The sequence below is a fragment of the Bombus pyrosoma genome, linkage group LG8 (assembly GCF_014825855.1).
Source record: "Bombus pyrosoma isolate SC7728 linkage group LG8, ASM1482585v1, whole genome shotgun sequence".
Lineage (NCBI taxonomy): Eukaryota > Metazoa > Arthropoda > Insecta > Hymenoptera > Apidae > Bombus > Bombus pyrosoma.
The window spans coordinates 4,593,590-4,609,082 of NC_057777.1; the positions used below are offsets into that span (position 1 = coordinate 4,593,590).

General features: G+C 38.5%; 1 protein-coding gene across 4 annotated transcripts in view; it reads right to left on the bottom strand.

Moving 5' to 3' along the window:
• The window catches only part of LOC122570056 (protein kinase C-binding protein NELL1-like), an 87,188-nt gene that overhangs the window by 15,427 nt on the left and 56,268 nt on the right, over positions 1-15,493 (bottom strand). For 3 of the 4 annotated variants that reach the window (XM_043731899.1, XM_043731898.1, XM_043731900.1), the window contains exons 2-10: positions 12,145-12,363; positions 5,992-6,142; positions 3,993-4,275; positions 3,554-3,709; positions 3,069-3,291; positions 2,641-2,832; positions 1,812-1,931; positions 725-985; positions 123-500 (exon numbers count right to left, since the gene is read on the bottom strand). In XM_043731899.1, the coding sequence (XP_043587834.1) occupies positions 123-500; positions 725-985; positions 1,812-1,931; positions 2,641-2,832; positions 3,069-3,291; positions 3,554-3,709; positions 3,993-4,275; positions 5,992-6,142; positions 12,145-12,363 (1,983 nt within the window). The remainder of the gene's footprint in view (positions 1-122; positions 501-724; positions 986-1,811; positions 1,932-2,640; positions 2,833-3,068; positions 3,292-3,553; positions 3,710-3,992; positions 4,276-5,991; positions 6,143-12,144; positions 12,364-15,493) is intronic. The other variant, XM_043731901.1, reaches the window with a different exon arrangement.

Sequence of the window (15,493 nt, forward strand, 5' to 3'; positions counted from 1 at the left end):
ATTGAAGTTCAATGAACAACGAATATTTTGTATACTTGAGAAAAAGTAAACTATTCTTAAAAGAAGACGGTAAAATAAATTAAGATGTAATATTACATTTCTGCACGAAAATATACACTTACTCAGCCTACATTCCTCCATGGTGCGATTGTCCTCCTGAAGTGGACAAACACATTCATAACCTCCTTCGGTATTGACACATTTAGCACTAGGATGACAGGTGTGCCTCCTTTCGATCGTTTGATCGTTGCACTCGTCGATATCAACACACTGTGTACCCTGAGTACTATCGTGGAGGGCGCTTCTGTAACCTGGCTTGCAACGACAGTAGTACCAACCGGGCATATTGAAACAAGTCGACGACTGATGGCATCGATGCAAATCACTCGCACACTCGTCAAGATCTAGTTCACAACTGTTGCCGATATAACCACGTCGACAGGAACACCTTCCTGGCGCCACGCACTCGCCACCATTTTGACAGGTCTGATTGCAGACAGCTATAAAGAACAAAAATGACATATAGGAATTATTTTGCCTTTCTGAAAGATTCTCTAGTTTTGAGCCATTCTAAAAGAATATAATTCTTTTTTAAACTGAATATTTTATCTCCTTTTCTTTACTTAATCATATTTGACCAAAATTAGATGCAGTAAAAACTGGGAAAATCTTTAGGATAACTTAACACAGGAAAATGAAAAGAAAGTTAAAGAAACAAACATACGTTTGCACGTGTAACCATCGCCAGTGTAGCCATCCTTGCAGATGCAATAGTAACTTCCCGCAGTGTTAACGCAGGTGGCGTGTTCGTCGCACGCATGATGGCCAGTCGCACACTCATCTAACTCGGCACAGTTGAACTTGTCTACTCTGTGATAACCCGGAAGACACTCGCACGTATAAGAACCGATCACGTTCACGCATTTTGTGTTCGCGTTACAGTGATGCCCCTCAGAACCACCTTGCTGCTTGCATTCATCTATATCTGTGGTGCCAAAGTATTTATTTAATTATTCCAAATTAATTTCCTCTGTTAGGTAGACTTTCAGATGACCTTGAGCAAATATAACTTATAAACGAATTTAGTGGTAACTTTGCAACTTAATAAACCATCTGAGTGATGGACTCTTATAAACAACTTTAATTTAGTAATTTTGTGAACATTTTCTTCAAGATCACTTAAAGTTCAAAACGATGGTGATAACCTTCCAAGGACCAAAAAATAGCTTTGAGAGATGAATATATTTATTTTCATTATAGAATTGCGAAGATGTTTGCGTGTACTTTATTTTAATGCGTACGTAAACTATGAATACACGTTATCACACGATGCTCTTTTGAAACTCATTAAACCGCCTATCAAGATGAATTTCGAGTAGTTATTTACAGACAATAAGGCGAAAACCGATTCTAATCTGACTGTAACAGAGACATGAACGCAACCATGTTACCGCAATTCTGTAACTGCAATCGTCAACGACCTGGCTGTTCGACGTGACCATCGACAAAGCCACGAGTAAGCAAACATGTTGGGATTGGCCACGTGTGCACCAACATCGATCCTCTACATATTTTACGGCAGAGGATCGATCGACGCGAAGCATCGCGATCAACCTGCCATCTCGGTAAGTTCGATCGAACTGAGGGTTGTTAAGCACCGTTCAGATTAGTCAAGTTACTCGAATCAAGTAGCTTGAATTCGAGTAACTTAACTAATTTGAACAAAGCTTCAAACGTCGACATAAAGAAAAGGAGTATGAGAAATAGAAATATAAAGAGGGAGAGAGAGAAGTTAGAGAAGCATTAGGTACCGTGACAGTTATGACCATCCCCCTGGAAACCGATATCGCAGTGGCAGGCGTACGTTGTTTGCAGGTTCAGGCAGGACGCGTTAGCGTGACACTTGTGGCCCTTCGCGCAGTAGTCCACCCCTGGTTAAATTGGGTTAGCCAGGCGGATGCAAAGACAGTTAGAACATTCGATTATTGGCATTGGATCAGGTTCTTTTCGACCTCAGGCTCAGTTTAGTTTGCTCGCCTTACATGCCATTCGACATGCTTTTATATGGTAGTAGAATATAGCGGAATTTTCTTCCAAGGATATTTTCATATATAATGTGAGTACCATGGAATGACATGCAGCGTTTTGTTTGCTAGTAGTTATGGGGTTTTAATGCTGAATTATGACTGAATTATAGCATTGAGTACAATCCTTGGCAAAATTTTAATTGATTTATGACTACGTAAAGAGCATTTAAATTAAGGAAGCGTGAAAAGTAAGAAATTAGAAATTTCTGGTATTAATTAATTTATTATCTTTTTTAATCCCATTATGTTACTAGAACTAGTACCTTTCAATATTTTTAATACTATCAATATTTTCTCCACGGATTGTACAATTAGTAGGTTAATCGTATACTGTATGGTACAAGCGAAATTTTATAAATGATTTTTATTAGAATGTTAAAATAAACGTCACTGAATAATTAAATATTATCATCGTCCGCTAAACATGTACGATCGTGATTTACTGTCAGCTGGACGTTCATGAATTGTCATAAACATCGAAGAATATTGATCAGTATAATAAGTATCATCAAATATTTAGTTATTCGAAATATGCTTGTTTGGATAACTGTACCTGGACAGAACTTGCAGCATTCTTCTGCCACACTAATCTGCTCGCTCGGTGGACAGGGCAGTGGCGGACATCTTGTTTCCGTATCGAACCTCTGACAGGTGAAGCTGCCATCGAAACAGTCACATTCTACGCACTGTTTCGGCGAAACTTTCTCACCGTGATCGTAAATAACTCCGTGCAAATAACATTGTTCTAAGGATAATAATTAATCAGAGAACATTAGTAAATAATTGGTGAAAAATGGATTTGCGCAAACTACTCTGAAGCTGTTTCCACAATTTAGATAATACGAAAATTAAGATTTGACAATTACGCGGAACTGAACTTTTGTAATTATGCAATTAAATTAATCTTTAAAAATTTGCTAATTAAGACTTAAAAATTATACAGAGATTAGAATTACAATTTGAGTGAAGTAGAATACATACTTAAGCAAGTGGGACAGCACTGTCCCTGAGAAATGACAGGATTCTTGCAGGTGACAGGTGCACAGGGTGTCGGTCTGCACTCGATCTCCCCATGAACGCAGGAACATTGTTGGCAGCCCTTCTCCCAGGTCGCACCATCCTCGTGGACGGTACCGTTTGCCCTGCATGATTTTTGGCACTCGCACTCCTCCACTCTGCTTATCCTGCCCTCTGCAGCGGCTAGCTAAAAGGAAGGACGTGAATAAGCGAATACAATGATTGTCTAGGGACTTTTCAAGTAAACCCCTAAATTAGGCAGATATTTAAATATCTATAGAAAAGATTTAAAAGCCAACCTACTAATTAAAACTAAATCTGTAACTGACTCAACTTTCCCTATTTTCTCTGATGGAGATCCTTTGAATAGGAGGATTTCTTTGAGCAGAAAGATCCGCAGTCCAGTCATAATTCTAACAAATTTAACCAGACCACTGCTGACTACTCACCCTATGCGTCAGCTCGTTAAGGTTATGCATCAGCTGTTCCACCGTGTTTTGTAATATAGAAAATTGACCGCAAGTGGGACATGATGAATCGAGCTGAGGACACTGCGACAGGTAGCCATGGGGGCCTGGTATCAGCTGCACATCCTGCAAAGCACCCTGTGGCGCGACAATCGTACGAACTTATCTCAGTTGATTGAAATTTCAAATTCTTAAAAGATTATAATTACATTCCGTTTTTTATTTTTCGTCTCTAATCAATTAGAATAGTAATTAGTATTGTATCGAAGGAAAGTATAACCTCGCTGAAGGATCTTAGGAAAGTTATATTTGTATTTTATTAAGTCATGCTAAAAATAAAAGATAAGACTTATAAGTCTTGAGATTTTAGCACGGAAATGTGGGTAAGAGAAACAGAATTAAGAAGAAGAGGAGGTCGTACCTTAAAGAGAAAGTGCCTGGCGTTTCTCTGTCCAACCCAAAGTTGAAGCTGTGGCAGAGTGAAATTGGTGTCAGGTGGTCCAGGCCTAAGCAGCCGCCTGTACAAGGGATGACAGTCGACGAGCAGCTCGACCTGCGAGCCGCTTACACTGAGGGCGACCTTGTGCCAGGCGGCGTCGGCCAGACGAAAAGGAAACGCCTCCACGTGGACGCTACCGTCCCGGCGCGATACGTAGTGAAGTCGAAGCTCGTCCTTACGGCCGCTGCTCTGCAGCTCCAAATATCTGCGAATTCATAGAAAACAGTCTGATCGAATCCCAAGTCATGGAGGTTACTGGCCATTCTATTTTATTCTAATAACTAGTAAATATTTAAGTAGTTAGTCATATATATTATAGCGCGATTATGAGAATAATTTCAAATGAATTTTCACTAGGGATATTTTATTAACATTCATTAAAGTGATACGTCGTGTTTTACTATTTTTTCTGATTTAGGTTAGGATTTGGTATAAATTGTGTGTGGCTATAGTATAATTGGATTTGACTCGGGTTATAAGATTAAATCTCTGTCACTAGAAATTTACTAGATATTGGTTACTTAATCGCATGAAATTGTTTAATAGCAACCTAGCAGACCAAGCGGTTCAATAATGCAATTACAGAATGTGGTACACGAGCCGCGTCTGTAGGTCGATTAAAATCAGCTGCAGTCTCTTAATTGAAACGTGTACACGGAATTAAATAGATTACGTGATTGAATCAGAATAGAGTTGATGGCGTGTGTGTACCGCAATTTCCGTTTCACGCTTATCGTCTATAACGGGCTCTAATGTGGAACACATCGACATTAGCACACTGTCCCTGATAATAAATGTAATCGACATTCCAGTTCCAGGAAATATTTAATATCATATGAAATATGTAAAAGGTTACAGATTTAGGTTAAACTCCGATTCATGAAAATATCTAGATCAGATTTACGAGTCGTAGGGACATCAAATCAACAATTAATTCCGCTTAAATTCTAACAGTGGTTTCTGCTTGACGAAGTGTGTTAATTACTGTCTAAATACGCAGACACGTAGGTGCATACATCCAATTTGTGTCAGCCAGGTCAAAACGACTAGACTGCGCTACTCGCGTTCCAACAGAGGGTGCAACTACTTTGAGGTTAAGTGCTCTCCTTCGTTCCCGACTCAACAATTGACACAGTAATTTCCTTAAGAATGTGTCTTCCTACCTTTTTCAGTTGGTCGATTCTATTAAACCCCGCTAACTCGTTTTCCGATCGTAACTACGTCTTCAATCGACTGGGACAAAATGGAAGGTTTAGCCATTTCCGACTAATATCCTTCGCTCATTCTATTTCGTTATTTTAAGAAAGTAAAAATATAGTAGGCAGAACAGAATGGTATTCAGAAGACTCACTTCCAGTTTATTAAAAGATTCTATTAAAAGTAAGCCGAGTTATGTTGTTAAAAATAAAGTTAGTTCTTTAACTAAGATATTTTTCATCCTGATGAAAAGTAACTGATTTTATTTCAAATAAGAGCTGTTCATTCCAAAGATAAACGAAAGAGAAGATTAGAAGAAATGTAAAATAATAAAAAAAGAAAGAAGGAATATGTATAGATTGCCCCAAAATATATAGGGTTTATTTATAAGGTCGATTCTATACATCGAAGCAATGAAAACTGTACACATATATGAAAATAAATAAATTTCTTTTAAATGATTTATCTGTATCTAACCTGATTCGCAAAAAGCAAAAAACATCGATCGTCGATGTAAATTCGCATCATCATTTGAATTCATAACATTTAATTTTTCCATAAAGAGAAACAAAAAAAGTGAAAAGAAACGAAATAAAAGCGTCAATAAGCGAAATAAAGGGATTTAACGCCATACTCTGTTTATGCGTCGCATGAACGCCACCACGATGGGGTCGCTTTGAATCGCGAATGAAATGAGAGGAACGAAATTACGCGTGATCCCTACCTATTGTTCCCATGTGAAAAGGCGACGATCGTCCCGGAATTGGCCTCCTCTTGTCGCAGAGCGGCGGCTATAGTGAATTCCGGAACCTGCCGGAGTAGCGTGGCCGCTTGTTTGAAACTCGCCTCGTTCAGTCGGAGCTCCCTCTCCTCGCCTGAAGTAGTAAAACTCAATCATTCCTGCGACCCACTCTGCCCTTCTGTGATATCGCTACTAATAACTCCGTCGATGTAATTTCATTTCAAGAAAACGATTATGCACGAATATAGATTTGTAAGAAAATTTGTAATTCAAATGGAATTAAATTCTAGAAGTAAATATGGTAGATAAAGAAAAGTTTAAAGCAAGTGTTAGTAACTTTTGTAGTAGACATTTTCATAATTATAATCTCTGTATTTTGCTACAGGAAATAAAATACAACTTCTGATTTATTAAGTAAAATTATGTTGTCTCTTCGTATCATTTAAGCGTCAATTTTTCTTTTGTCTATAGTAGTGGGCTATCAGCATACAATATAATATATTGCAGCGCAAGTAATGTGCACACTCAAAGACAAAAAGCTTGTAATTTAATTAATATATAGTGGTAAATATAGTGGTAAAATAAAGGAATAAGAAATAAAGGAAACCGGAATGATTGATGTTGATTATAGTAAGGATTTGGCCAAGTTTGCCAGTGCTGCCGCCTAAGTAGAGCAACAATGGATAAAACTACTTGTAAAGTCTGCTAGATGCGATCCATCATAGAATAGGACTGGTAGAAGTTCGGGAACATTGTTCGGCTCGACAAGGCGAGGATTCACAGACCTCGTATGTAGGTCAACCGAAATTTTTGGTGGGTTGCATCGATTAGTCTCATTCACGGTTCCTGCTCGCATAGTTACGTAATCCCGTGAACATGGGAATTCGATTGCTCACAATTGCTTCATCCGTTACGTCCAGGAAAATTCCAACAAACTTTAATATCTCTATCTCAAAGATTTCTGTACGATCCCTCTCATAGAAATTAGATAATATACGCAATATTATATCAATTATCTTATTTAATCCTATATAATTCGAAATTTATCAAAATGTATCAAAAATTTTAACGATCGAAAACCAATAGAAAGTCGATCTTTAACTTGCAAATTTAATTTTACTATTCTACATATCTAAAACATTTAAGAAACTTTGATTAAATTCTAATCTTACATTAAACTTCAAATTCTATAATACTTCTCATAAGTTTCTAATCATGATATAAATAGAAGAGAAAAAGGTCATATTGCGTGTACATGTTCGCCCATTAATTCCACTAGAGTTATACCCTAGTCACGCCATCTACACCGACTGTAAGACGACACCTTTTGCACGGTACGATGGCTCATTAGCTGGAACATGGCACGAGCGATAAAGTTTCGCTGGAAGCGGGATAAAGCGTGGTTCCTGTGCAAAGCTGATCCTTCGTTGTTCGATTAAGCGCACTGGCAGAATTAATTGTTCGCGTGGGCCTCGCCAGCGAACCGTGTAATCGGACGGGGCCCGCGGCGATTGCGCGTCTGCCCTAAGGATCGGTGTCTCCACGCATGAATGCAGCGCGCATGCGCCAGGCTTCTCGCATGGGCCTCGAGTTTCAGACGCGGCGCGCGAGCCTTAATAAAAAGTAACCAGACACCAAGGGCCTATAACGTACACCCGAGGGCCATCGAACGCTATACCACGTTCAATTATCCAAGTCCATGGTTTGTTAACGGGTAAGTGCACGTAACAGACCCTTTTAAGCCGTACGTAATCGTTTTGCACCAACTGGCACACGTATCGATGACTTCTGGTCGGTGACACTGAACGGGTGATGTAGAAGATGAAGGTAGATTAAGGCGAATTTACACTATTATACTCTGGATGTGCATGGCAGGTAATTCATGTATGTTGGACGTGAAAAATGAAAGCTACAATGTTTATACGAATGTTCATGCAATGTTTCATCTAACTGGTTTTCAAAATGTTTGTGATCAATTAGACAACTCAAATCTACAGAAATTCTAACCTCTAACTAAATGCTACTTCACTTAAATTTACTCAAGACCAAACATCGTCTATAAATACAAAATTCGTGAAGAATTTGCGAAATGTTTCACATTAAGATGCAAATACAATTCGCCAATACAAATCTAATTCAATCAGATTCCCATATTCGAAATCGATAACACAGAAGAATGATCAAAGGGAAATCCTAAACCAATAGCCAGCAATAATTTAGCATCTGCGAAGATAGTCGGCGAGAAAGTTATTCGTTTCGCAAATAAACAGCGTATAGATTAGATCGGTATAAATTCCCCCCAGATGGGATAGACATGGGGTCGAGCAATTTTAGGACCAGAGTGGTTCTGGTTCCCCATCGAACTACAAAAGGGGGATCATGAAATCTTGTTTTCCATGTTCAGAGAAAACTCTGACACGTGTCAGTGTATATCGTTCGAATCCTTTGTTCAGTGATTACAATGGTCTCCCAATACGAACTGAATGAACCGAATTTCGGGGATGCTTCCTCTTCCTCAATCCACTGTACAAAAGGATATTTATCGAGGGTGAACACGTGACAAGAAAAATAAGAACTAAGTGAACAAACACGTGTGTAATGGAAAAATAATAAAACATCCATGATGAAGTATCCATTTTACCATATGATATTATTTAAAATCTTCACAAAGAACCTAACCTTAACTGTACAGGAAAATTAATTACTATGAACAAATACTTATGATTTAAAGTAAATAGTAAAATGACTAATTCACCCTGTATTTGAAACAGATATGTATAACTGAAGTCAATAGTAAATAGCAAAGCAATGGGACATATAGTACCTAACCTTAACTATACCATAAAATTGATTACTAACAGAAAGGTCATTTATCCTGTATGTCAATCATAACTGTATTGCTAAATTCAGTATCATAACCTCATTTTTCTAAATCAAGCTAAACGAAATAGTTCCTTCATACCTCATTCATAATTGCGTTATTCAATCCTAATTTCATAATAAGTCAGAGGACTCAAACTAAATAACTATAAAATTTCTTCATATCGTACCTCAACATCAGAAATATGTACTACAAATTATCTATTCCGATTCAAATTAGATAATAAAGTAGTTCATTGATTCCATATTGGTTTACCCAAACCCCAAAAATGATTCATTCGTCCCATATATCAAATGTGATAACTGTACCTCAGATTCAGCTGTGCCAAGAACAACTACTATAACCAAACACTCCTGACTCAAGCAGAATAATCAAATGATTCATCATTCTTTGAGATTCTCCGTTACAACCACTCGCAATTCCATAAACCATCTTCTGGATCCCAATGCAAGCAAACTTTAAAAACAATCATGATCGTCTGCCAAGAACTCGTGCTAAGGCAAGGAACGTCTCAGTCGAATAACATCGACGATTTCGACTCGTAAAAACGCTCACACGCGAAGACAGAGAAATGAGCGAAAATAGGGTTGTGCAAGGGGTTGCAGTGACGAAAGGAAAGCAAGAGAAAAAGAGGGTTCCCTTTGGTTCGACGTTGCAAACCGCAAAGAACGTTCAGTTACTTCCGCGAAACCATCGACTGAGGGTGCAGACCGGGCCGGTAATTGAAATTTCTTTCGGGGAAACCCCTGCTGTCGCCCTTGGGCCAACCACCCCCCATTCTATGCTCGCTTTTCGCGGGCGTTGCACCGTCGCCCACGCTTTTAGCCACGGCTGTGTGCACGTTTCTCTGACGTCGGATGTTCGTGGGAAGGGGAGGTCGGATATTTATTCGCTATACAGGGTGTCAGCATATTCTCCATTTCATGTGGAACGTAGAACTAAACTTCGTTTTAGGGGACTTTAAATTGACTCATTTTCTTTTCTCTTTCCTTTTGACTCATAGCACTCAAATATGTCAGTTTCAAATGAAGGCAATCATGGGATCAAATGTCGTATCAATATGTAAAATATTACAATAACGATAGCGTAAGATATGTTATATTAAAAATATGATAGATAGATTATATGATCTAATATCGTGAGCCTGCGGACCAAACGTATCCATTAACTGATTAAAAACTGTTACATAACCTTAAAAAGGATTATCGCATGATGGAGAGAAGAGAATTGCTGTTGCACGTTCATAGAGTTAAAAGCCGGAAATGCCGCGAAAATGCCGGGTCAATTCGCTCGAAACTTGAAAGGACAATCGATACTCGCAGACCACGAGGGAATTCCCTCCGGAGGTCTGCCAATGGAGACGACGCGGCTATGAAACTGACCTTTCACAATATCGATTAATCAGTCGTTATGTAACCATCACGGTTCAACTGATCAGGGCCAATTGTTTTTCCAGTTGATCACTGTATCGCACGAATTCGTCCCGTTCCGAGAAATTAAAACGCTTTTTCGAGAGTAATTGGAAAAATTTCATACATGAAAGAACTTCATTGGCAAGATAAAACTTGAAAAGAATAGAAAATTCATGAGTTTTCCTTAACTAAATCTGATTCAATTAAATACCGTGTTATTTCGAATGTGACATTTTTATTTTCGATATTAACTCATTACATAACCTCAAAGATACTTTGTTCCGATTTGTTTGCAAATCGTTTTAATTCTGGATTTTGAAATTTTTTCCTTTTTTAGACACTTTTACTGAAAATAGCCCCTTAATGAACACATGATTAAATTTAACAAAATTTCCTGTATAATCGCTATTTAATTCCATTCAAGTTTCCATGTACACAGTGATCGAAAAATTGCCTAGGCACTAAAATTAATTTTTGTTATTAACGAAACATATTTTAATTTTGATCAAAGTTTAGTCAAAAATGTACATTATGTTCTTGAACCTCGATAACTTCTTGACATTAAAAGGATATGATCTTACATTTTTGTGACCTCTAATCATCGATCGTTTATCTTCGATCACAAAATAATAATAAAGGAACTGTAACTTTATTATACTTCACAGTAACTCTGACCCCCCCTTCCCCCACAAATATAATTCTAACCTTCAATGATATATACATAAAATCGCAAAGCACCTACATACATTTCCAATGGCGAATACAAAAAAGGAGGGCGAGGTAACACGCGATACGTAAGAAGTAAGAATCGACTTTATGACTGACGATGATTACCGGTCGCAAAACTCTATAGGAAGATAGCACGCGGACAAAACGGCTCTCCGATATGCAAACAGGGCTATATTCGGGTTAAGAGAACCTTCTACAGATAGCCGTTTCGGTTCCTGCACCACTCGTGAAATTTACTGCGTCCCGTACAATCTGCACGCAATACCGTGCGCCAGTGTAAATTGCGCGATATGATTTATGCTCGTTTCACCCATATTTCGAGCTGCCATGTCCCAAATATTGACACAAGTCGTCAAATTCTTCGCTTAAGTTTAAGTCTTCGGAAGAAAGGATGAAAATTGTTTTTAAAAAATGGACAAGTGTTTTTTATTTGTCTTATGAAAGCATGTATGTTGTTTATGTATGACAAACATTGAGACAAGTGGAATATTTTGGACGAAATTAGATTATTGAAGGTTCGAAGTAAAATTGAGTTAAAAATAGTTGATGGCCTTTTTTATTTCTCTAATGGAGTAATATATGTTGTTTGTATAGTACGGTATATTGGAGAAAATTAAGATAAATATGAAAATGATACTTGAAGTTCGAACATATTTAACCTCTGGACAATAAAAGATTTATCTGATACGTCATGCGATTCTCAGTACAGCGACGTGTTAAAAGTGTCATTTAACCTTAAAAATTATCTTTCTCCTAGTAGATTTTCCGCTAGACCTTTGAACTGTGATTCTCAAATTGATCTCTTGACGTAAACGGAATAGACTGTTAACCCGTTGGCGTTAAATAACGTCTCTGGCTCGTCATATGTCTCTTATACTAAAGTATACAATGTTGCACGACATCAAGACATTCACATTGCAATTTACGTAAAAGAATATTTTAATTTCAAATAATTATAAATTGTTTTCTTCAAACAATTACAGTTTACAGCGAGTGATGTATAAAAATCACAGTCAATACAAAACATGTTGACAAACAATCTTTGAAACCATAGAAACGATTCTATCCAAGAAACTGTCACGAATGACAAAACAATTTGTAAACGACACTCACCCTGAAGATAATAGGCTGGCTTTAACCTAACCAGTCCTGGCACCTGTGTAACACCCTGCCGCGTTGTATTGTGCAGCTGTAACGCTTCCAAGAGGTCTATGCCTCCACCAGATTCGCTTCGTGTCCTGGATCTCGTCCCCAGGACATCGGTGGTCTCCTCTGTGACACCGACAGTGGCCACCGCCGTCTCTTCCTCTTTCTTGTTTGTCGTGCCAGACACTGTAAAACAAACCGATCGTTAAACGTTTTCCAACACTCCACAAAGGCCAGTCATAACATGGAATTGATTTATGAACGAATTCATCACTGTTCGCTGTACATACAGAACGAATTGATCGTTTGTATATAATCGTTTATAAAGCCACTGATGAATAGGCCTTTGGAAGTTAGGGGTGGGGGATTTTTGATAGGCATCGTATGTTCTGGATTGTTTGCAAAAGGGGTTTATAAAGCGAGCGGTGATTGCGAGAAAGGAAGATAATTGTGAAATGTTTAAGATATCAATCCCTAAAGCGAATCATTAATAAGTGATTGCGATATAACATCAGAAACTTTGAATAATCTGTCCTAAAATATAATAGCGATTAATTTTGAAAGCCTATAAAACGGAATATTGATAATTTCGAGAATACTAGGAAAGTGTTTCTGCGCAGGAATCCTCGACAAAGGAAAGATATCCTTTCAAAACTTGTTCTTAGAGAGAACCAGTTCCAAGAAGAAGAGTGCTCGATATCTTCTAAAAGAAATACCGATAACTTCAAGAACCCTGAAAACCGCTTGCAAAGAAAGCAACGTTCATCGTTTGTAGAACCCCCAAAAAATCCTATCCCAGCAGCACGAAACTTTATAATCCTCTTATAAAGCTTCAAAAAAAGCAATCCCCCAAACGAAACCGATGCTCCATTCACATCGAAAACCGCAGATCTAAACGACGCGATTGAAACACCCAGTACAGTACCACCACACGCGCCGTGCAACAACCTTTCATGTGGCTCGTCAAACGAGAAAACCATCAGGGAGAAAAAGAAAATAACCACCCGTCAGCCACCTGCCAGAACTTTCAATTCCCCAAACGAGCCGCTCCTCCTGCCCTCTGGCGGTCAGCCATGGAAAAAGGACACTCTTATTAGCCATTCCCCATGATCGAGGGAAAAGGATATTGACAGGTCTACCAAAAACGTCAACCAAAAGAGAAAAAGAGAGAGAGAGAGAGAGAGAGGAAAAGAATCAACTTGCGAAAGCCTTTTCCACAGAAAATTCTGTCATAGTTCAGCGAAATGGATTTTTCATATAAAGCTCGAGCGAAACGATCCGCTGTTTACGAGTGGTAGAACGAGAACGAGGAGGAGATGAGTTTGGCGAGAGGAGATCGAGGATGGGGAGCCGAAGGGAACGAGAAAAAGCGTAGAAACACCGATAACGAGCGTCGACCGTGAAGAGTCGATCGATACCAGCACGCTACTTCGAGAGGTTACCTCGCCGCCTCTTTTCCCTATCCTTTCCTTATCTTTCAGCTTCTTCCGTTCGATCGGTTCTCGTCTGTCTCCTTTTCTCTTTAGTATTCTCTCGCCTCGAGAATGGATGCTCGACGAACGGCTCTCAACATTATTCAGAGGACAGTGAGTGGAAATACACCATTGAACTTTATTGCTGTTCGAGTGGAGGAGTCCGCGGAAACGTGGCTCGTTTCTCCAGACGAAATGGCGAGGGAATATCGAACTGTTCTCTGTAGTTTTACAAAGCAACCGGGAAATGGAGCATTTAAGAGGCGGAGTTATTGAAATCTTGCATTCGGCTGTCGATTCGTCGTGTTCTGACTTTGATGGGATGTTGCTCGAGAGAAATCGGGAAAGTCTTTTCGGCTGCTTTGTGTTTGACATGCAGGAAATGGAGGGTAACGTAGGTTTGACTTAACGCTAGGTAAATTGTACGTTGAACGAAGATAGGGTAGAGGTAAAGTAGGGTTGGTAGAATGGTAGTTCGGTAAAGATGGTCATAGAATGTTGCGAAAAATAGTAATTTAGAGTTGAAGAGTGGTATAACAAGCATAAGTAGAATGGAAGGTTAGGAGAATAGTAATTTAGTAGAGACAGTATAGAAAGTTGGCGAAAATAGTCATTTGCGACTGAGAGATTAAATAATTTAATAGACATGCCACGTTAAATTCAAAGACATAATTTAGGAGTAAGAAGTATCAGGATACAAGTAAGTAGGACAGAAATAAAATAAAAGTAGAAAAATAATTTGAAGAAGGTATACATAGGAGAGTGGTGAACAAATATAACACGGGAACTATTTCGCATAAAAGAATATTTCAGACAGGGTACGACAATTTTGATAAAGGAAAGTTCTTATTCGAAGCCGAGCAACACAACGACTATTTTATAGATGCTCAATGTACGACCGGAAAGTTGGCGCCACATGGGTTATAGCACAGGCGCTTGCGATGCTAACCTATCAACGACGACAATCTATCCAACTAACTTGATGAAACTAAGAATATAATCGTTTAGAGTGAAGTGCTATGATTGCCATTATTTTTTGTTGTTTACTATCTTTTGTTCTCACATTATACTTCCTCAGAAGTTCTATGGAGTTTTCCAAGTTCTCCAGTTTCAGATTTGTATCGTTGGATCGTAAACTAATATGGGAAGTTCGCATTAAATTACCTTTCATCTTAGAGTCCAAATCGATTCCTGTATGTTAACATTTCTATTTACGAAATAGAGGCTACGACTACAATTACATAACTTCTAAGTCAACTTTGATTGAAAGAAAATTATGTGTGGTCCAACATAAAGACTAATTTCTCTGTTATTTTCTCCCTTTCTTGCTTTTTTTATTTATTTACTTATTTGCTGTAATAACAGACTTAGATTTAGAGAGGAACTTGATATAAAAAACAGTTATTAAAATTTACAATATACGAAGATCTTTTCTTCACTTTCCGCTAATTCCACCGTGAAACAGAAGGATGAACTCTCCTTTGCATTCCAACCTCAAAAAGCGTCAAATACTTTCAATCAACCTCTTCGATAACGAAAATCCGATAAAAAGTAAAAGAGCACGAAAGAGGAAGGGAAAAAGCATACAAAGAGACGAAGAAAACGAGCTACTTAAAAATTCCAACTCGAATTCTAAAGGCTCGTTCGCTAATTGACTGGGAAGGCTCAGTGACGAATCAACGGGACCATTGAAGAGTTGCGAGGAACGGGACCAACAAAACGTAAACAACACCCGGCGAATGCTTCTAAAACGGTCCGTGAATCGGTTTGCTCAGTGGAGGAACACTTTTTTAATTGCGTAACGAGAGGGACGGTGAAAAGAGACAACGTGGAAAATCAGCATT